The 20732-nt window shown below is 61.8% G+C and overlaps 1 protein-coding gene across 3 annotated transcripts in view; it reads right to left on the bottom strand.

Moving 5' to 3' along the window:
- Positions 1-4515: 4515 nt before the first annotated feature.
- The window catches only part of LOC144931065 (proprotein convertase subtilisin/kexin type 6-like), a 38959-nt gene continuing 22742 nt past the window's right edge, over positions 4516-20732 (bottom strand). The window contains exons 7-21 of one of the 3 annotated variants that reach the window (XM_078854976.1): positions 19342-19514; positions 18318-18530; positions 17442-17542; positions 16510-16613; positions 14840-14957; positions 11623-11811; positions 10812-10951; positions 10329-10520; positions 9512-9617; positions 9072-9271; positions 8804-8891; positions 8120-8223; positions 6168-6297; positions 5831-5946; positions 4516-5726 (exon numbers count right to left, since the gene is read on the bottom strand). In XM_078854976.1, coding sequence (XP_078711102.1) covers positions 5614-5726; positions 5831-5946; positions 6168-6297; positions 8120-8223; positions 8804-8891; positions 9072-9271; positions 9512-9617; positions 10329-10520; positions 10812-10951; positions 11623-11811; positions 14840-14957; positions 16510-16613; positions 17442-17542; positions 18318-18530; positions 19342-19514 — 2087 coding nt within the window. In that variant the 3' untranslated portion in view covers positions 4516-5613. The remainder of the gene's footprint in view (positions 5727-5830; positions 5947-6167; positions 6298-8119; positions 8224-8803; positions 8892-9071; positions 9272-9511; positions 9618-10328; positions 10521-10811; positions 10952-11622; positions 11812-14839; positions 14958-16509; positions 16614-17441; positions 17543-18317; positions 18531-19341; positions 19515-20732) is intronic. The other 2 variants (XM_078854977.1, XM_078854978.1) reach the window with 2 other exon arrangements.

The following is a 20732-nucleotide window of genomic DNA, read 5'->3' as shown; positions in this document are numbered from 1 at the left end:
AAACATCACGCGGATGGGAAGTCACGCGCTTGGTTTAAATCCGAGTGTGACGTTAAGTGCCTGGTTCGTCTCCAGGTTGCCGTGGGTGGGGAGTGCCAGCTGCTTAAAGGACCCATTGATACCTGGAGGGGGTCACCGCTCCGTCTGGGCGCTCGCGGTGCACATCGACTCGTGGTGCACATCGACTCGTGGTGCACATCGACTCGTGGTGAACATCGACTCGTGGTGAACATCGACTCGTGGTGAACATCGACTCGTGGTGCACATCGACTCGTGGTGCACATCGACTCGTGGTGCACATCGACTCGTGGTGCACATCGACTCGTGGTGAACATCAACTCGTGGTGCACATCGACTCGTGGTGCACGTCGACTCGTGGTGCACATCGACTCGTGGTGCACATCGACTCGTGGTGCACATCGACTCGTGGTGCACATCGACTCGTGGTGCACATCGACTCGTGGTGAGAATCGACTCGTGGTGAACATCGACTCGTGGTGAACGCCGACTTGTGGTGAACGCCGACTCGCACACACGGGGGTCACGCGAGACTCGAGTGGAACCCCAAAACGTCGCGTCGCCTCTGCGTCAAGAGGCGGCAGACGATCCGACGTGCAGCGCGAGCCAGGCACGTGGCGACACACAACGCATCTCAACAACACTGCCCCCTCAACGAGATCGTCATATACGAGGCGACGTTTCGGGCAATGGCCCTTCTTCAGAGCAGAGTGTATTCGTTGGCACGATCTATGGGATGGGAGCTGCAGGGCCTGCAGCGGGAACCGCGTTCCTGCTCCTCTCCACTTGCTCCCCCACTCGAGACTCGATCCAGGTGCTTGTGTTCCGAACAGAGTGAGCGGTTGTTCGGAATAGGAGGGAAGGTGGAGGATGGATGACGCGTGATGGAGAGAAGGATGAGAGGGGAGACGAGTGAGGGATGAGAAGAGAGAAGGAAGATGTAGAAGGGGCGAGGGAGACGCATGGGAGATGGAGAAGTGGGATGCAACGGATGAGAGTGAGATGGGGGAAGAGAGGGTGGATAGATGAGAGGAGGCGGAGGAGATGGGAGAGATAGGGAGGAGATGGAGGAGAGGGATGGAGAGGAGAAAAGGAGGGCCAAGGGACTCGGGGGGAGCAGGGGGAGCAGAGGCGAGAGGGAGGAGGAGGAGGAGACGGAGGGGTGTCCCGGTCGCACAAAGCCCGCTCTGTGCGTCTCGCTCTGTGCGCGGCGTCGCGTTTTGTTTGTTACAGTGGCCGAGACCCCCCCTCCTCCTCCTCGCAAGAGCCAATGCGACCCCTCCCATCGCCACAACGTGAACACGCTCACTTGTCCACACGCGGGCACTCACACACTCATACGTGCACGCACTCACGCGTACACAAAGACCCCCCCCCTCCCGTGTTGCCTTTCAAGAGACTGTTGAGCCAAGTTCTGTTAGTGAGGACCGAGATAAGGCCGGAACCGCTACACGAGGGGGTGGATGGCCAGCACCTCCACATGTCCACACATTCCCATACACACACTCGCACACATAAATGGTTTCACACGTCCATGGCTGTACACTCATCCTCCCATGCAATACAACGCCCCCATCCATACAATCCTGAACAGACGGTTGCGGCAAATGTTGTTAGCGAGCACCTATTTAGGCCGGCACACTCTTCTCACACCCCCGACGCTCTGACGTCACAGAGCCCCCGCGTCCCCCGCCCCTCTCCACCGCGGGGTGAATTCCACGACCCCAGAGCACGCCACGTCACGTGACACCAGTGGGGGACAGAACCCCTCCACAGGGGTCCAGCACCATCACCAACGTCCCTAATCACCACCCCCACCCCTGCCCCACGCACTCCCCACCCCTGCCCCACGCACACCCCACCCCTGCCCCACGCACACCCCACCCCTGCCCCACGCACACCCCACCCCTGCCCCACGCACACCCCACCCCTGCCCCACGCACACCCCACCCCTGCCCCACGCACACCCCACCCCTGCCCCACGCACACCCCACCCCTGCCCCACGCACACCCCACCCCTGACCAACGCACACCCCACCCCTGCCCCACGCACACCCCCACCCCTGCCCCACGCACACCCCACCCCTGCCCCACGCACACCCCACCCCTGCCCCACGCACACCCCACCCCTGCCCCACGCACACCCCACCCCTGCCCCACGCACACCCCACCCCTGACCCACGCACACCCCACCCCTGCCCCACGCACACCCCACCCCTGCCCCACGCACACCCCACCCCTGCCCCACGCACACCCCACCCCTGCCCCACGCACACCCCACCCCTGCCCCACGCACACCCCACCCCTGCCCCACGCACACCCCACTCCTGCCCCACGCACACCCCACCCCTGCCCCACGCACACCCCACCCCTGACCCACGCACACCCCACCCCTGCCCCACGCACACCCCACCCCTGACCAACGCACACCCCACCCCTGCCCCACGCACACCCCCACCCCTGCCCCACGCACACCCCACCCCTGCCCCACGCACACCCCACCCCTGCCCCACGCACACCCCACCCCTGCCCCACGCACACCCCACCCCTGCCCCACGCACACCCCACCCCTGCCCCACGCACACCCCACCCCTGCCCCACGCACACCCCACCCCTGCCCCACGCACACCCCACCCCTGCCCCACGCACACCCCACCTCTGACCCACGCACACCCACCCCTGCCCCACGCACACCCCACCCCTGCCCCACGCACACCCCACCTCTGACCCACGCACACCCCACCCCTGCCCCACGCACTCCCCACCCCTGCCCCACGCACACCCCACCCCTGCCCCACGCACACCCCACCCCTGCCCCACGCACACCCCACCCCTGCCCCACGCACACCCCACCCCTGCCCCACGCACACCCCACCCCTGACCCACGCACACCCCACCCCTGCCCCACGCACACCCCACCCCTGCCCCACGCACACCCCACCCCTGCCCCACGCACACCCCACCCCTGCCCCACGCACACCCCACCCCTGACCCACGCACACCCCACCCCTGCCCCACGCACACCCCACCCCTGCCCCACGCACACCCCACCCCTGCCCCACGCACACCCCACCCCTGCCCCACGCACACCCCACCTCTGACCCACGCACACCCACCCCTGCCCCACGCACACCCCACCCCTGCCCCACGCACACCCCACCTCTGACCCACGCACACCCCACCCCTGCCCCACGCACTCCCCACCCCTGCCCCACGCACACCCCACCCCTGCCCCACGCACACCCCACCCCTGCCCCACGCACTCCCCACCCTATGACCCACGCACTCCCCACCCCTGACCCACGCACACCCCACCCCTGCCCCACGCACACCCCACCCCTGCCCCACGCACACCCCACCCCTGCCCCACGCACACCCCACCTCTGACCAACGCACACCCTACCTCTGACCCACGCACACCCACCCCTGCCCCACGCACTCCCCACCCTATGACCAACGCACACCCTACCTCTGACCAACGCACACCCACGCACACCCACCCCTGCCCCACGCACTCCCCACCCTATGATCCACGCACACCCACCCCTGACCCACGCACACCCCACCCCTGACCCACGCACACCCCACCCCTGACCCACGCACACCCCACCTCTGACCAACGCACACCCTACCTCTGACCCACGCACACCCACCCCTGCCCCACGCACTCCCCACCCTATGACCAACGCACACCCTACCTCTGACCAACGCACACCCACGCACACCCACCCCTGCCCCACGCACTCCCCACCCCTGACCCACGCACACCCCACCTCTGATCCACGCACACCCCACCCCTGACCCACGCACACCCCACCCCTGACCCACGCACACCCCACCCCTGACCCACGCACACCCCACCCCTGACCCACGCACTCCCCACCTCTGATCCACGCACTCCTCTGCTCCGCGCGTGACACAGCGACGTCGAGTCACCACCTTATTCATTTATTTGAGTTTCGTGTGAAATAGCCTAATTAATACATCGTCTAATATTCACCTACAATACAATAATAACAATAATAACATTTTCTATACAAACACCACGGACATGTAAAATAATAATAAACAAAAAGGCTATAATTAAAAATGGAATCTGGTCGACGTACTTGGCATTAATCTCTCGCGAAGTGAACGCTCCCAAAATAATACAGCAGAGCGGAACCCCTAAGACGAGGACGTCGCAGTCCGCCACTTGGTTGTGCCCTGCCGCGTGCAGCTGACGTCACTTTAATAAGTTAATTGGCTGCACGGTAAGCGGGACCCCACCGCCCGCCCGCCACACCGAGTCGCGAGTCGAACCGTGGCTTTGATTGCCGTGAGACGAGGGGTGGGGGCACGAGGTGCCGATCGGATTTGAATGGAGACCGGTGGGAGGAAAGGGGGTCCGGGGTAAGGTCATCGCGCGGGCGGCCCCTCCGCGACCCACCCACCTACCCACCCACCCACCCACCTACCCACCCACCCACCTACCCCCCCTCTTCCCATCGACCACCCCCACCCCCAGAACCACGCTCCACAGAGCGACGGCACAAGCGGAATGCAGTGAAGAGCACCTCTCGCTCGCTCTCTGTAGGACATTACAGAAAAAAATATATACAATACATATTTATATATATAGATTTATTTTCTGAGTAAATCACAGCTAGCTCTAGATTACTTATGACCTCGTGATTTATAGAACAAAGTATGTATATGGCGCTTCGGTAAAACCTGGTTAGAGCAACGCGCAATGTGTGACCGCCTCATCAATTAAATTTTCCCCGCCCAACACCCCTGCCAAAATTTTGCTCGAATCGTCATTATAAAGAGGGCTCTGTCTCTCGTGGGGTATTTCCCAGAGCTCAGCCCTGGACACAGCTCCAGTTTGAATCAAGCCCTGGTTGTTATCACGTATCATCATCATCGTGATTAGAGAGCTGGCGCATTTGAGAGCAGAGCCGCCCCTGAGCGATGGAATTGCGGTTTTGCGCGCTGCCACCGCCGCTGCCGACCCCTGAACGCCGTGCACCTGGGCGCCGGGTGGGGCAGCGTGGCGCTGGGCAGGGCTCCCGGCCCAGCCAGAGGCCAGGCTCGACGGCGGCACCGGAACGGCCTCCTCCAGCCGGTGCCGCTGCCTGCTCCAACCCAGCGACCCCTCCGAGGCGCTCACCTGAGCAAAGGAAAGAAACGAGCCACTGGGCCGTCACCCCTTAACGACTCGCTCCGTCGTGGCCGCTGTTGCCGATATTTCTTTTGCCACTTATTTCCACCCCGTTTAAAACATTTCCTCGTGTTGTTTTTGTTGTTTAGTAAAGTTTGGCCATTAAGGGCCGAGAGGAAAATTCTCCGGGAAGTGAAACCTGGCCGGAAGAGCAGGCCCTGTCACCTCCCCGCGCCCCCACAAAACCGCCGCCGCCCACGAGGCCCCGGGGAAACCCGGGGAAAGCCTCGACGAGACCACGGACGATCCGAGGAGACGTCCCTCGACCCTCGGGGGATGTGGGACGCCCCACGCCGGACCGGGCCCCGCGACGACCGGTGGAGGTGGCCGAGGGCGGAGCCGGCGAGCGACGGTGGGCCAAGGGACGACGGCGGGCAGCAGGGCCGCTCGCCTTAGCCCAGGTTGGAGCAGGTCCTGCAGCAGAGCTGCTGCAAGACCTTCCTGCTGCAGAGGTTGTTCACCTTGACCAGGTAGCAGAAGCTGGTGTTCACCGTCTCGCCGCTCGCTGCGCACAACGGGGGCGGGCGGGGGAGAGATTAGGGCGCGCGTGCGCGACGGGCTGGGGGTACGCGAGGTGCGCGAGGTGCGCTGTCGGCGTGGTGCACGTACAGTCGCGGCAGGTGTACACGGCCACGCACGCCCCGGCCTCCAGGCTCTGGCCCTCGCTGCAGCTGGTGCAGCTGCGATCCGTGGGCCCGCTGCACGTCACGCAGCTCACCTCGCACCTGCAGGCGGGCACACGTCCCACAGAACTCGTGCTCTGTGTTGCGTACGCGGCGCGCGCGTACGGGGTGATTCTAAATGCGGCCTACATGCAGGACGGCAATGTGTAGACAGGGTGGCTGTGTGCATGGGTTACGTGTATGGCGCCTTTACGTAGGGAGTGCGTGTGTGTGCGAAGGGTGTCCGCGTGCTGCTGGTGCCATTGTGCGCAGGGTGCTCGTACTTGTCACAGCTGGGCTCGGCGCCCTCCTCCACCTCCTCGCGGTAGTAGCTGGGGCTGCAGTCCGGCACGCAGATCCCGTCCTGCCTCAGGTAGCCGGCCGCACACTTCAGGCACGAGTACTCCCCCCCGGCTGGGGACCACAAACAAAAACAAAGACCTCCCGTGTAGACACGCAGACTGCTGGGGCAAGTGCTGTCCGCGAGCGCCTATGAAGGACCGGTGCGGCGCATGAGGTCGATGGGAATGGGTTGGCGGGTGTGTGGCCAGAACCAAGCCCAGTTGTCTTAATCTCCCCAGTGCTGATGCTGACATACTGCACCAGATACTTATTTTAAAGGTTGCATCGGCCTAGGGCAGGCTGCCCACAACTGCTTCAGATATTTGCCACTGATGTTGGCCGTGAGCAGGAATCTTACTTGGGTGTGCAGCACAGTGCACTAACCACTGCGCCACCACTCCCCACGCGTACATACGCACACACGCACATGCATCCCACATGTAGGCATGCACACACACATGAACAACAGCCGCCATTCACCACTAAGTGCTGGTGAATTCACCACGGCGCTTGTGGCAGGCTAGGTCCACTGATGTCATCACGTGAAGTGTAGAATGCTCGCTGGCTGGGGACAGACCCAGGTGTAACAGGTTGATCGACAGATGATTGTCATATTCTTGGTTCTTTCGGTAAAGTCACAAAATAAAAAAATAATAATAATGTTTTATATTTGTATTATTTTATTGTTTCCCTTCTACGTGACTTTACCGAAAGAACCAATAATATGAATCCCTGCAGTCACGAAAGCTTTAAATTAAAAGATGATTGTCAGTTGCGCTACCTGTGTCAGTACGTGCACACGAGCGCACACGGCGCATGAAGGAGCGCACTTGGCACGAGGGAGATCGCGTCACGAGGTCACGGGGTCACGAGGAGGCCGAGGGCCTGACCATTCTTATGGATACATGGGGAGGCTTTAGCAGGGAGCCAAGCAGTGCTTTCTGGCTTCAGGGGCCTCCGAAACGTGGAAATGAGAGCCCAGGGATCGCTGGTGGACGCAAGGAAGCCGGAGAGGAAAGAGCCATCAACAATGTTGTCTTGGACCCTCCTTTCGCTCTATCCCGCGTGAGGAGTGTAAAATAATGATTCACATAATTGTTGGGTCAAAGGTCAAGTATCCGCTTCGGAGGGGGGGGGGTGCAGACCTCTCGAATGCGAGATGGCGTAGCGCGTGACATTGGCCGGCAGGTGGCGTGAGATTGATTGCTGGCTGCGTGAGACCAGCACGGGCGAGGTGATCAGAGAAAGAGATGGAAAATCACGACATGTGCTCCTCCTTCCCTGCTGCTGCTGCTGCTCCCCAAGAAAGTAAGTAACTCTCTGCTCCTAGCCACCAATGCTATTGATTCCCCGCCCCTGGTCAGGTCCAGGTTGAATAAATTACACTTCTTTTTGGCTTATGACCGATTGCCTTTTCTCTAGCATACATTTACGACAGTATTTTTTGTTATATATATAAAACCATACACATGATTGCCATGCCATGCTTGTTCTTGTACAGCATTTTAGATGCAGTTGTATTGAGAAGCTGTATAATTCCAAATTGTACGATTCCATCTGTACCGTTTTGTACATTCGTGACAAAAAAGGTTCGGCCTTGATGAGCCGGAGGCGCGGGTTTGCTTCTCACTCGAGACTTTGCGGAACACTTCCAGGGTAAGGGGCTATGGGCGCAAGGCACTACCCGCTATCGTTTGCAATCCTGCATTACTGTACCAGAAAATGCCACAATCCTGTGAGGTTGACCAGAATGTGTGGTACAACGAGGTACAGAATGAGGCGAGGTGGATCTGGCACGCCGAAATAATTCCAGGAACCAGATTCTGATCAGCTAATCGTTGCGGCTGACATGAAGCGCAAGGTCGCAGGTGGAAGGCGTCGGTGCGGGCCGTACTTGCGCAGGTGTTGCACGACGGGTGGCAGGGCTCGCAGCGCGTCTCCTGCAGGTTGAAGTAGGTCCTCTCCTGGCACTTGGGCACACACATGGAGCCGTGGAGGCTGCGAGGACACGGGACGATGGGGAGATGGGAGGGGTGCGGTGACAAAACCACGGGTGTTATGTAACGGCGAGCTGGATGCATCCGAGGCTGAGCGAGCGCGGGGCCAGGGGCCGAATCTACGAACTTCACCGGCGTCAATCCTCCTCCTAGCCCACGTCAGATCGCGGGGAGAGTCCAAATGAAACAATGAGGAGCTGTGAACGATCACGGTGACACCAGGGCCAGGCAGCGCCCGTGACCGTGCTCGTTACGAGCACCGCCTTGCAACGGAGACGAGAGTGGCAGGCGAACGTCACGGGCGGTGGCTGCCAGAGGTGGACGGACGCTTTGTCAAATTGAACACGCAGGGCTTGGGGTGGAAGAGCTCGCACGCGACAGAGAGACAAAGGCTGCCATCGTTGTTGGGCAGCAGCGATTCATTCGGTGACAAGTCACACAAACGCAAGTGGTGTATGCGAGCGGCCTACTAAGGCCGACACACACACGCACATCGCGCGGGTACACACGCACCAATACGTACCGATTTCATCTCGGGTACACGACCCCCCCCCCCCCCGCGCGCCGTCGCCTTCGCTCACCTGAGCCCGTTGCGGCACATCGTGCAGCGCTCGGCCGCCCCCACGCAGCGCTCGCAGCTCTCGGTGCACCGCCGGCACATCATTGCCGCTGCAAGGGGTGGGGGCGGGGGGGGGAGGGGGTTTAAAAAACCACAGCCATTGTTTCAAATGCCGCGAGATCCTTGCGAGGAAGGTGTCGTGAGAGGAGGTGGGAGCGGTGGCGGCCTGGGAAGACCTTCGTCGAGCAGTGGATTGACCACGGCTGACGACGACGATGGGCATCACGCACCTGTGTCCAGGTAGAATCCGTCGCTGCAGGCGGCCACGCACTGCGGGCCCGGCCCCTCCTGCCGGAAGTATCCGGTGCGGCACTCGGAGCAGCGCTCGAGGCCGGCGCCGGAGCACGCCCGGCACTCGCGTGCGCACCGCCGGCACCGCCGCGTGTCGCCGTCGCCGAAGAAGCCGACCGGGCACTCCGACAGGCACTTCCTGCTCGCGCCGGGGACGGGCGGCACAGCCGGGGTGGGGAGGGGGACACGAGCGGGCGCTCGGAAACAACAAGGCGTTGCCACCGCGCGACGCACGAGCCGGGAGACACCGCGAGACGCTGGCCCGGGGCGCGCGGTCCAGCGCACGGCTCGCCGCCCGCGACCGACGACCATCGAGGAGGCGAGCGGAGGGCGCGAGGTGGCCGTGGGGGAGGGGGCAGTGGCGACTCGTGAGACTCACCTCCCGCCGCCACGCAGCCGCAGGCTCCAGCGGGCGCAGCTCATGCACTGGTCCTCGCCCGGGCCGTCACAGCCCTGGCTGTCGCACTCGGCATGACACAGCCCTGCTTGCGCGCACACACACGCACACACACACACACGCGCGCACACGTACATAAGCACCGGCATGCACGCCAATGCTGTTTGCGAGCGCCTATTACTACCGGCGTAACGTACAAGGCAGGAGTGTGGCCAGATCGACACCCAAATGCTCATGTTGACGTACGTTTTATAGACGGTACGAGGTACTCATTTAAGGCTGAATTGATCAAGGAGTGGCCCAGAACGGGTTCGGATATCGCTCGCCACTCATGTTGGCGGGCACAGCAGGACACGTTCGGGACACGGAAGAGGACACGCAGAGACGAGTATTGCCCTTCGGGGGCTGAACCACGGTTTTAAATAATTTTTTCTTGATTTTGAATTCGTGTCCGAAATGGTGACGAGCAGCAGAGCACCGGGTGGACGGTGGCGTCCGCGAGCACGGTTCACGATGGGCGGACGTTTCAGGCAATAGCCCCTTCATCATAGCTTATAAATATGGAGGCCAGAGATATTGACTGTGCTGTGAAGGGCCATTGTCTCAAACGTTGCCCGTTATGTATTTTTAATTTCAAAGCCACTGTTGACAAATACGTTGAGGTTTTCCTTAAATTACTACATTTGCAGGGGCTAAGTCCTGCTAACCCGAGCCACCTGTCCCCTATTGGACCACGGTGATGCAGAGTGGGGGGCAGGGCTCGTGGGGGAGCGTGGGGCGGGGGGAGGGGCGGCATCACCACTGTACTCGGTCTCCTCCGAGTAGTCCTCGTATTCGGCTTCGTGCGCCGTCGCCGCGTGCTCCGTGGGGTTGGCCGGCTCGGGCGAGCGGTCGCGCTCCACCTTCCCCGCAGGGCCCCCCGCGCCGCCCTGCCACGTGTAGGGGGGCTCCGCCGTGCCGTGCAGGATCAGGGACCACTCCTTCAGCTTGCCTGGAACGCGCACGCAGAGGCGGAGATCCCTCGTGTGGCCTTGACAAGCCGTCGGGGCGAGTGCCTTCAGCGAGCGGCACCTATGAAGGCCGGCACGGCGCACGAGGGGGTGGGTGGCCGGCATCACGCCTGGCCGCCGTTGTCTCCCCGGCGCCGATATTACACACCGCACCAGGTGCCAATTTGGAACTGCGTCGACAGATTCAGACATTCGTCACCGATGCTGGCCATCGTTGCCATCGTCGCGGTCGTCGCGGTCGTGGCCTTAGTGGTTGCGGGCGGCAGGCTCACCCAGCACGCGGGGGTTGCGGAAGTAGTTGGAGGGGTTGTCGTGGATCTCCAGCGTCCACGTGCCGGCCGCTCTCTCTCCCCAGCAGTGCGACGTCATGAACTCCCAGTTCTTGAAGCCCTCCTGGGAGTTGTCAAAGGCCCTGGCTCCCACACAACAACCACAACCACCACGACCGCGGTCATTTTCTGCTACGTGGAAGTGACATCACCGCCGCGCTCGTGACGCAACCAGCGGCAGCGCGCTCGCCGCTCGTCGTTGCAAGGGTTCATGGCCCCAATCCGGCGGCCACCCCGGTTAATGCTGTGGGTGTACGAGCCGGAACACCACCGCACGTCTGCTTGTCGGTGGATGCTAAGTGGCATCGTACGAAGAGAGCAAACCATTGTGTGCCGGCATCGTGGTCCAACTTTGCCAAAATCGAAAAATTACTCGCAAAATTGCTTAATTGGGAAATGCGCAGCAATCATCGTCCCCAGCTGTGAAAGCCTGACAGGACCCTCCTGAAGAAGAGTCTTGAGACTCGGTGAGGCGTTCCCGGGTGATCGAGTGGAACGATCACATTGACGTGCGTCGTGTAGCACGCGCGCACGCAGTGGAGTTCACGGCAGGTGGCGCTCCGCACTGAAGCCCAAACCCCACAGCGCGTCGACTTGATTTTGTTTCACCAGACGAGGGGGATAGAGTGACCCGGGTCACCAACAATGTCAAAAGCAGATGACGAAAAAGTAAAACCACAGCAGCGAAGCAAATAGAAATCGGTGCAAAAGCAACCCGCGTCGCAAGAGAGACCGTCGCGCATTGAGGAAGCACCTCTTGGCCAGCAGCTGGGACTTGGTGCCGGAGGGCGACGTGAGGTAGATGGAGAGGTCGCCGCGACGCGGGTGGGAGATGGTGACGCGCACCACCACGTGCTCCAGGAAGACGACGCGCTGCACCGCATTGTCGGCGCAGCCCGTGGCCTGGTGCACGGCCGTGAGGGTCTGGCTCGATCGGATGAGCCTGCCGCAAGCAACCGCACCGCGCACGGCGTCAAGCGCCGCGCCACGTCGACGCGCGGCAATCGGTGCCGAACCGCGGCAGACTTGGCGGTGCGGCACCACGGCCGCGCCGCTCATCGCCCGGTCGGTGCAGCTGGCAGGCACGGGGCCAGTGGCGGAAGGGTGGGGGAGGAATCAACCTCTCACCCCCCCCCCCCCGCTACCGACAAGGTGCCATGATGAACAACGCCTGCGATCTGGCGCTTGGTAGCACGTGCGGATGTGAGAGAGTGCTGTGAGATTAGTGGGGAGCGGTAGTATAGCGGTTAGTGCCCTGCGCTTCGGACCCAACGACCCCAGTTCGATTCCCGCTCACTGCCAACACCAGTAATGATTATCTTAACTGGTCCTGGGCCTCCGCTTCAAATGAGTATCACGTGCGATGTGTAAACATTGCCACCGGGGAGACAAAGGCGGTCCGGCGTGGTGCTCGCCACCTACTCCTCGTGTACCGTGCTGGCCGTCGTAGGTGCTCGCTGACAGCACTTGCCTCAGTCTGTTAGGGCTATGCCGGTTTTCTTTTTGCCTTTGCTGCAATATTTGTTGTACTGCCAGGGGACAGCATCGCAGACTCGTGCAGTCTGTGAATCGTTGCGTGGCGGATTTTCTCCGGGCACTCCAACAAAAGGCAAGTCTCTATTTACAAAATTATTGGCCAAGCATCCCAATGCAGGACACTGAAAAAAATCAACCTTGAGGCCTTCTGCCAAAGATTATCATCACGCCCTCTGCAAGTTAAGTTAAAGCATAAGTTGGGGGGCGGGGCGCGTGCATCTCATGATCCGATTGTTCCGTGTGCATGCGGCTTCGTGCAACGTCACAGACGGCGGACACAGGTGTGGGCTGCCGTGGCTATGCCCCCCCCCCCCCCCCAGGACGGTTCCAAGCACCGGGGCCTCGATCCAGCACCGAGCGAGGCCCAGCGCCAAGGCAATCAAGGCCAAGGCTGCGGCCCCCAGACGCATTCCTCGTTTTGTTTTCCGTTTCGTCTCTAGACCCCCCCCCCTCCCGCCGCCGTTCTGTCTGCACAATCCACGCTCGTCCCTCCCCAGCGGCTCCCAGCACCTGCTGCTGTAGCAGCAGCACCAACAAACAGCACCAACAACAGCACCAACAAACAGCACCAGCAGCACCAACAAACAGCACCAGCAGCAGAGGTTTGTGGATCACAAGATGGCCTGGAAGTGGTGTGAGACCAAGTGGGACCATCTGCTTCTGCCGCTTCACTCGACAGGAGGTGACTGTGGAAGTGGCTGGCAAAGAGGTAGCTGCAGGCGCCAGTGGGGTGAGCGAGACGGCGCTGGTGAGGGTGAGTGGGGTGAGTGGGGCGAGCGAGACGGCGCTGGTGGGGTGAGTGGGGTGAGCGAGACGGCGCTGGTGAGGGTGAGTGGGGTGAGTGGGGTGAGCGAGACGGTGCTGGTGGGGTGAGTGGGGTGAGCGAGCCGGTGCTGGTGGGGTGAGTGGGGTGAGCGAGTCGGTGCTGGTGGGGTGAGTGGGGTGAGCGAGCCGGTGCTGGTGCTGGTGAGTGGGGTGAGTGGGGCGAGCGAGACGGTGCTGGTGGGGTGAGTGGGGTGAGTGGGGTGAGCGAGACGGTGCTGGTGGGGTGAGTGGGGTGAGCGAGACGGTGCTGGTGGGGTGAGTGGGGTGAGCGAGCCGGTGCTGGTGAGTGGGGTGAGCGAGCCGGTGCTGGTGGGGGTGAGTGGGGTGAGCGAGCCGGTGCTGGTGGGGGTGAGTGGGGTGAGCGAGCCGGTGCTGGTGGGGTGAGTGGGGTGAGCGAGTCGGTGCTGGTGGGGTGAGTGGGGTGAGCGAGCCGGTGCTGGTGCTGGTGAGTGGGGTGAGTGGGGCGAGCGAGACGGTGCTGGTGGGGTGAGTGGGGTGAGTGGGGTGAGCGAGACGGTGCTGGTGGGGTGAGTGGGGTGAGCGAGACGGTGCTGGTGGGGTGAGTGGGGTGAGCGAGCCGGTGCTGGTGAGTGGGGTGAGCGAGCCGGTGCTGGTGGGGGTGAGTGGGGTGAGCGAGCCGGTGCTGGTGGGGGTGAGTGGGGTGAGCGTGCCGGTGCTGGTGGGGTGAGTGGGGTGAGTGGGGTGAGCGAGCCGGTGCTGGTGGGGTGAGTGGGGTGAGCGAGCTGGCGCTGGTGGGGGTGAGTGGGGTGAGCGAGCCGGTGCTGGTGAGTGGGGCGAGCGAGACGGTGCTGGTGGGGTGAGTGGGGTGAGTGAGCCGGTGCTGGTGAGTGGGGTGAGCGTGCCGGTGCTGGTGGGGGTGAGTGGGGTGAGCGAGCCGGTGCTGGTGGGGTGAGTGGGGTGAGCGAGCTGGCGCTGGTGGGGGTGAGTGGGGTGAGCGAGCCGGTGCTGGTGAGTGGGGTGAGCGAGCCGGTGCTGGTGGGGGTGAGTGGGGTGAGCGTGCCGGTGCTGGTGGGGGTGAGTGGGGTGAGCGAGCCGGTGCTGGTGAGGGTGAGTGGGGTGAGCGAGCTGGCGCTGGTGGGGTGAGTGGGGTGAGCGTGCCGGTGCTGGTGGGGGTGAGTGGGGTGAGCGAGCTGGCGCTGGTGGGGTGAGTGGGGTGAGCGTGCCGGTGATGGTGGGGGTGAGTGGGGTGAGCGAGCCGGTGCTGGTGGGGGTGAGTGGGGTGAGCGAGCCGGTGCTGGTGGGGTGAGTGGGGTGAGCGTGCCGGTGCTGGTGGGGTGAGTGGGGTGAGTGGGGTGAGCGTGCCGGTGCTGGTGGGGTGAGTGGGGTGAGCGAGCCGGTGCTGGTGGGGTGAGTGGGGTGAGCGAGCTGGCGCTGGTGAGTGGGGTGAGTGGAGTGAGTGGGGTGAGTGGGGTGAGTGGGGTGAGCGAGCTGGCGCTGGTGAGTGGGGTGAGTGGGGTGAGTGGGGTGAGTGGGGCGAGCGAGCCGGTGCTGGTGGGGGTGAGTGGGGTGAGTGGGGTGAGCGAGCTGGCGCTGGTGAGTGGGGTGAGTGGGGTGAGTGGGGTGAGCGAGCTGGCGCTGGAGGCACCGACCGGTTGCTGCGCTCCGCCGACTCGACGCACACGTGCTGCGGGGGCAGCGGCCGCCACTTCTCCGCCTCCATCACCATGGCGCCCGCGTCCATCAGCCCAAACCCGTACAGGTGGCTCACTGTGGGGGCAAGGCGGGGGGGGGGGGGCCGTGGGTAAGAGGTACAAGCAGTGAATGTGGTCACTTGAGGTGGTGCACATCTTCTAGTCAGAGCCTAGAGCCAGTGCTGGAAATTCGACATTCCTATGTCGGAGGCAAGTATATACAATTACTTATAACTGCCCTTCAAAGTGGTACTTATTTTATTGACCCCCAGATGGATAATGATGATGATGATGCGCTGAGTCAACTCCCAAGCAGGATTTGAGCCTTCTGACTGCAAGTTGCTCGCTCTGCCGCTGTGCCTACGTGTGTGTGGACGTAGTGCGTGTGTGTGTGTGCGGCCACGGTCATTCCCTCCCTTCTCTACGCTTGCGAAACGTGGACCCCCCTAGTGGAGCATCTTCGCCGGTTGGAAACATTTAGGCTGGCCTGCCTACGATCCATCCTGGGTTTAACCAGGCTGGATTGTGTGAGGAGCTCACAAGTCCTTGAAAGATCTGGGCAAAGTCCCATCAGTGAGCTCCTCCGGCAGGCAAGGCTGCGTTGGCTGGGTCATGTAGCCCGCATGCCCAGCCACCGCATGCCTAAACAGCTTTTGTTCGGCCGGATCGAGGGGGCTAAACGGGCGCGGCACGGGCTAGAGAAGAGATGGAGTGATGTGGTACAGGAGGACGTGGAGCTGAGTGGACTTGCCGATGACTGGTACCAGCGGTGTCAAGATCGGCCTCAGTGGAGGAGGCTCGTGAAGGACGCTACTGGGCAGTTGGAGGCAGTCGCCCTCCAACAACAACGGAGGGCGGAGGAGCGACGCTCACAACAACGAGCAGAGCGCCGGGTGGCTAAAGCACAGCAAGTTGGCACAGTAGGGGGCACAGGTGGTGCATCAGTCAGTCATCTCGGTCATCTCGGTCAGTCGACCCGTGGCACCTGGGTCTGCCCCGTGACCTCCTGCCAGCGGGCGTTCGACACTTCACGTGGCCTCAAGGTGCACATGGCCTGGCACAAGCGTCGTGGTGACGTCACCGCCACTTAGTGGCGAATGGCGGTTGTTGTTGTTGTTGTGTACATGCAGTGACAAATATCGAAACCGGTCCTGGGCCTCCCCTAGGTCGACTCGGCCTCAAATGAGTACCTGGTGCAGTGTGTAAACATCGTTACTAAGGAGACGAAGACCACAGGGCGCGGTGCTGGCCACCCACCCCCTCGTATCCCGTGCCGGCCTTCATAGGTGCTCGCTAACAGCACTCGCCCCAACAGTCAGTTCAGTTTATATGGGGGATCTTTGTTTTTTTGCTTTGTGCACGTGTGTGTGCGTGTGTGTGCGCGCTCATGTGTGCGCGCGTGTGTGTGCGTGTGTGCGTGGGTGCGAGTGTGTGCGAGTGTGTGCGTGTGTGCGAGTGTGTGCTAGTGTGTGCGTGTGTGTGCGTGTGTGTGCGTGCGTGCGTGCGAGTGTGTGCGTGTGTGCGAGTGTGTGTGAGCGTGTGTGTGTGCGTGTGTGCGTGCGTGTGCGTGTGTGCGTGTGTGCCAGTGTGTGCGTGTGTGAGTGCGTGCGTGCGCGTGTGTGTGGTACCCCGGTGTCCGGCCCCGTTGGTTTTCCAGTCGGGAGCGTGGAGGTTGTTTGAGCGCGACGTCTTCACCACGATGTGCTGCACGTCGCGCCACGTCAGCCCGGGGCTGAACGCACGCACAACAAAGACAAAGATCCCCTGTATAGCCTTTAACGGACTGTTGGGGCAAGTTTTGTTAGCGAGTAGCATCGATGAAGGCCAGGACGAGGGGGTGGCTGGCTAGCAACCATGCCCGGCCGTGGTTGTCTCTCTCATGGTGATGTTTATACACCAGGTACTCGTTTAAATTCTAGTTGACCTAGGGGAGGCCCAGGACTGGTTCAGATAATCGTCATCGGTGTTGGTTGTGAGCGGGAATCGAACTCGGGTCGCCGAGTTCATAGTGCAGCGTCGCGCTAACCACTACCCCACCGCTCCCCACACACAAGTACACACACAGACCCCTACAGGCACATCACACAGCCATGCAAACGCTCAAACTCCAATAACATCAGCAACAGGAACCACATCTTGGCAATACGTGACGGTGATGTCACCACGGCGATTGTGCCAGCTCGCATGCCCCCTCATTGATTCCACGTGAAGCGGTGGAAACATCGCTGGCAGGAGGCCAGTGGGATAGACCCAGGTGTGATGGTGTTGACTGACAGATGTGATTGGGAGCGGCAGCTGCACCAACCCGCACACTTACATCGTTGCGCTCACACTCTGCACTCAGCACACCCCTGCATGCGTGCGCACCCTCACACACCCACGCACACATCTCGCATGCATGCAAGTATACACGCACGCACGCACGCGCACACGTGCCTTGATAACTTTGGTGACCCAGGTAACTCTTGCGAATTAGTCTCCTCCCCTGGTCTCTTAAGCCCTTGCCTGGCTCAACTCGAAACCAAACCTGCACCCCCCCCGCCCGCCCCCGCCCACTCACTTGGCCTCGAGGGCAAGGGCGATGATCCCGGCCGCCATGGGCGCGGACGCCGAGGTGCCCGTGTGGCCGTCCGTGCACTTCTGCCGCAGGTCCGTCGTGATCTACGCTCGCGCAGAGCACGCGGGGGGCTGTTTGTCGCTGGCCCGCGTCACCTCGTCGTCTTCCCGTGGGCGACCGCGCTCAGCGGCCGCGTGAACAACGACAAGGCCCCGGCAGACGGTGGCGCCAGCCACGCTCGCAGACGCACACGCGGCCCCGTCGACCTCTGGAACAACGGCCGCCGTTCGCCACCGAGTGGCGGTGCTTGTGCCAGACTAGGTGCACCTTGAGGCCACGTGGAGCTTCGAAGGGTTGCTTGTTGGCAGGTCACGGGACAAAACCCAGGTGCCGTGGCCTGACCGACTGAGATGACTGGAAGATATCCCGCCTGTGCCCCCCAATGTGCCACACCGACACTCACGCACGCTTGCCCATTGCGGCCTGCGCTCCCGATAGCTACGCCCAAAGCCGTCCCCAGGGTACGGCGAATCGGGGCGACCGCCCCGGGCCCCGCGCTTTGAGGTCACGGTGTCAGTTGTAATACTGCGGTTTAGTTTGAAGGGGTCAGGGCCCCGCAACCCCCTACAGACAGCACCGGCTACGCTACTGCGGCACACACAGACGCACGGCTGAAGACGCGTGCACGCTGTGAACCCAACCCTTGCACCCCCAACTCGGCCCGCAACGTGTCGGTGCAACGTTTAACACCGAGCTCTGGTTGCTATTGCGTTGACCTCTCCTGCAGGATACTGCACAGTGCTGATAACGGACCTCGGGCTGACAGGGAAAACGCATCTGTGTTTGGTCTCCGATGGAGGTGGTGCAGGCTCCACTCACGATCTTGCGGTCGTAGGCCTCGCCGCTGCTGTAGGTGGTGGCAAGTGTGGAGGCGCACTCCTCCAGGTACCAGGGCTTCTTGCCGCTCTCCGTGGAGCTCGAGATGGAGATGGTGAAGATGCTGTTGGTGTAGCCGTCGCACGAGCAGTGGTCGCGGCTGCGCCCGCCGTTGCCCGAGGCCCACACGTAGATGGATCCGAGGCCGCCCCGGCCCTGGGCACGCGACACGAGCATGGCACGGCTCAGTGGCGCTGGAGGGGACGCCGTCGCGTTGGGTCGATGCAGAGCAAACTCGTTAGGAGACTCGGTCCTAAGCGAGTCGGAACAGTCTGAGCGTTTGTTATCGCACGCTTCTACGAGCCCAAGTGCATCGCGAAATTCGCCACGCTGACGACGCACGCGGCGAGCTCGCTGGAAGTCTGCTTCGGACTCGAGGATGGAGCCATACAATCTGCCACCTGTAGGCGCATCGCGCGGGTGCAGCAGAAGCAGCAACAGCAGCATCAAGAGCAGCAGCAGCAGCAGCAGCAGGATCACAACGTGGGCTGCCGGTCGTAGACGGCGTCGATCGGGGTCCGTTAAGGCCGCAACGCACGAGGAGTTGGTGAATTGCAGACACAGCCACTCACCCAGCGCCCCATCAAATGTTTATTTGGGGCAGTGCAAAGTTACGCGGACCATGGTTTAGTGTTCCTCGTGGTACTATACACACACACACACACGCGCATGTCCACGTGCTGACTATACACAGCAATTACAAAGCACTATACACACAAACAAACGCACAAGTACGCACACAAACACAGAAGTCTATTTCCTCTCTAATCTCACCCAGGGTGGTTGCCGAGTGCCACGAGACTCCCCAGACTCCCCGGCCAGGTGCAGACTCCCCTCGTGGGGGTCAGTGTGGGGCCAGGGGGAGGGGGGTCTGTGGAGGTCAATGTGGGGCCTGGGGGGGGGGGGTCCGTGGGGGTCTGTGGGGGTCTGTGTGGGGTCTGTGGGATTCCGTGGGGGGTCCGTGTACCTTGCGTATGCCCGTCTCGAGGGCCCGGCGAGCGAGCGTGGCCGGCCCGTCCACGGTGCGGCCGTCGTCGTCGGGACCCCAGCTGGCGCTGTACACGTCGATGTGCTGCGGGTTGACGCTGAGCGCCGTGGCCTCCACCATGTCCGTCACCTCGCCGTCCAGCATGCGCACACCTACGCACGCGCGCGCTCAGTTGGGCAGGTGTGCAAGCTCGCAGACAATCGCGACTGCACGCCGACGCTGCGACGCCCACGCACGCAGGCGCACAATTGTGCATCCACGCGTGCACACAAACACACGCGTGCACAAGCAACCACACGCACGCACGAGTCACACGCACGAGTCACACGCACGAGTCACATGCACGCATGGACCTGCACGAATACAAGCGCACAGGTGTAGTGGGGGCAGCCTCGTCATAGGGCAGAGGGAAGATAACGATGGGTGATGGGTGGCGATGGATATGGACAAAGTTTACAGACACCGGGAAACTTGCGATTTTCCGGGCTGATTATGGATGATGGGTAGTAGTGGTGGTGATGATGGATGATGGTGGTGGTGATGATGGATGATGGGATGGCTATGACCGTGATGGATGATGGGCGGTGATGGATGATAATTTTGACGACGTTCCAAGTTTAGCAGCCACCGAGAGATGCGTGGAGAGTGAAAGTCCGAGGGCGGCTCCTCGTGTGGGACTCAAACCCCCGCTCCGGGGTTAATTAGAAGGCAATCATCATGATCATCATCCGCCTAGCGTCAACCGGCCAGACCACACAGCGACAACAAGGACAAAGATCCCCCGTATAGCATTAACAGACTGTTGGGGCAAGTGCTGTTAGCGAGCACATATGAAGGCCGGCACGGCACATGCCCGACCGCCTTTGTCTCCTTAGTGGAAATGTTTTTACACATCGCGCTAGGTACTCATTTGAGGCCGAGTCAATTTAGGGGAGGCCCACGACTGGTTCAAATAGTCGTCACTGGTGTTGGCTGTGAGCGGGAATCGAACTCGGCTCATCGGGTTCGTAGCGCAGTGTTCTAGTCGCTACACCGCCGCTCCCCAACGCACAGGCACACACACACAGGCACACACACACACAGGCACACACAAAGCTCCCCCATATAGCCTTAACAGACTATAGGGGCAAGTGCTGTTAGCGAGCACCTATGAAGGCCGGAACGGTACACGAGGGGGTGGGTGGCCAGCACCACGCCCGACCGCCTTTGTCTCCCCGGTGGCGATGTTTACACACCACACCAGGTACTCATTTGAGGCTGAGTCGACCTAGGGGAGACCCGGGACCGGTTCAGATAATCGTCACTGGTGTTGGCCGTGAGCGGGAATCGAACCCGTTTCGCCGGGTTCATAGTGCAGCATGCTAACCACT

The sequence above is a fragment of the Lampetra fluviatilis genome, chromosome 3 (assembly GCF_964198595.1).
Source record: "Lampetra fluviatilis chromosome 3, kcLamFluv1.1, whole genome shotgun sequence".
Classification (NCBI taxonomy): Eukaryota; Metazoa; Chordata; class Hyperoartia; order Petromyzontiformes; family Petromyzontidae; genus Lampetra; species Lampetra fluviatilis.
This window is presented reverse-complemented; position numbering and strand designations above follow the sequence as displayed.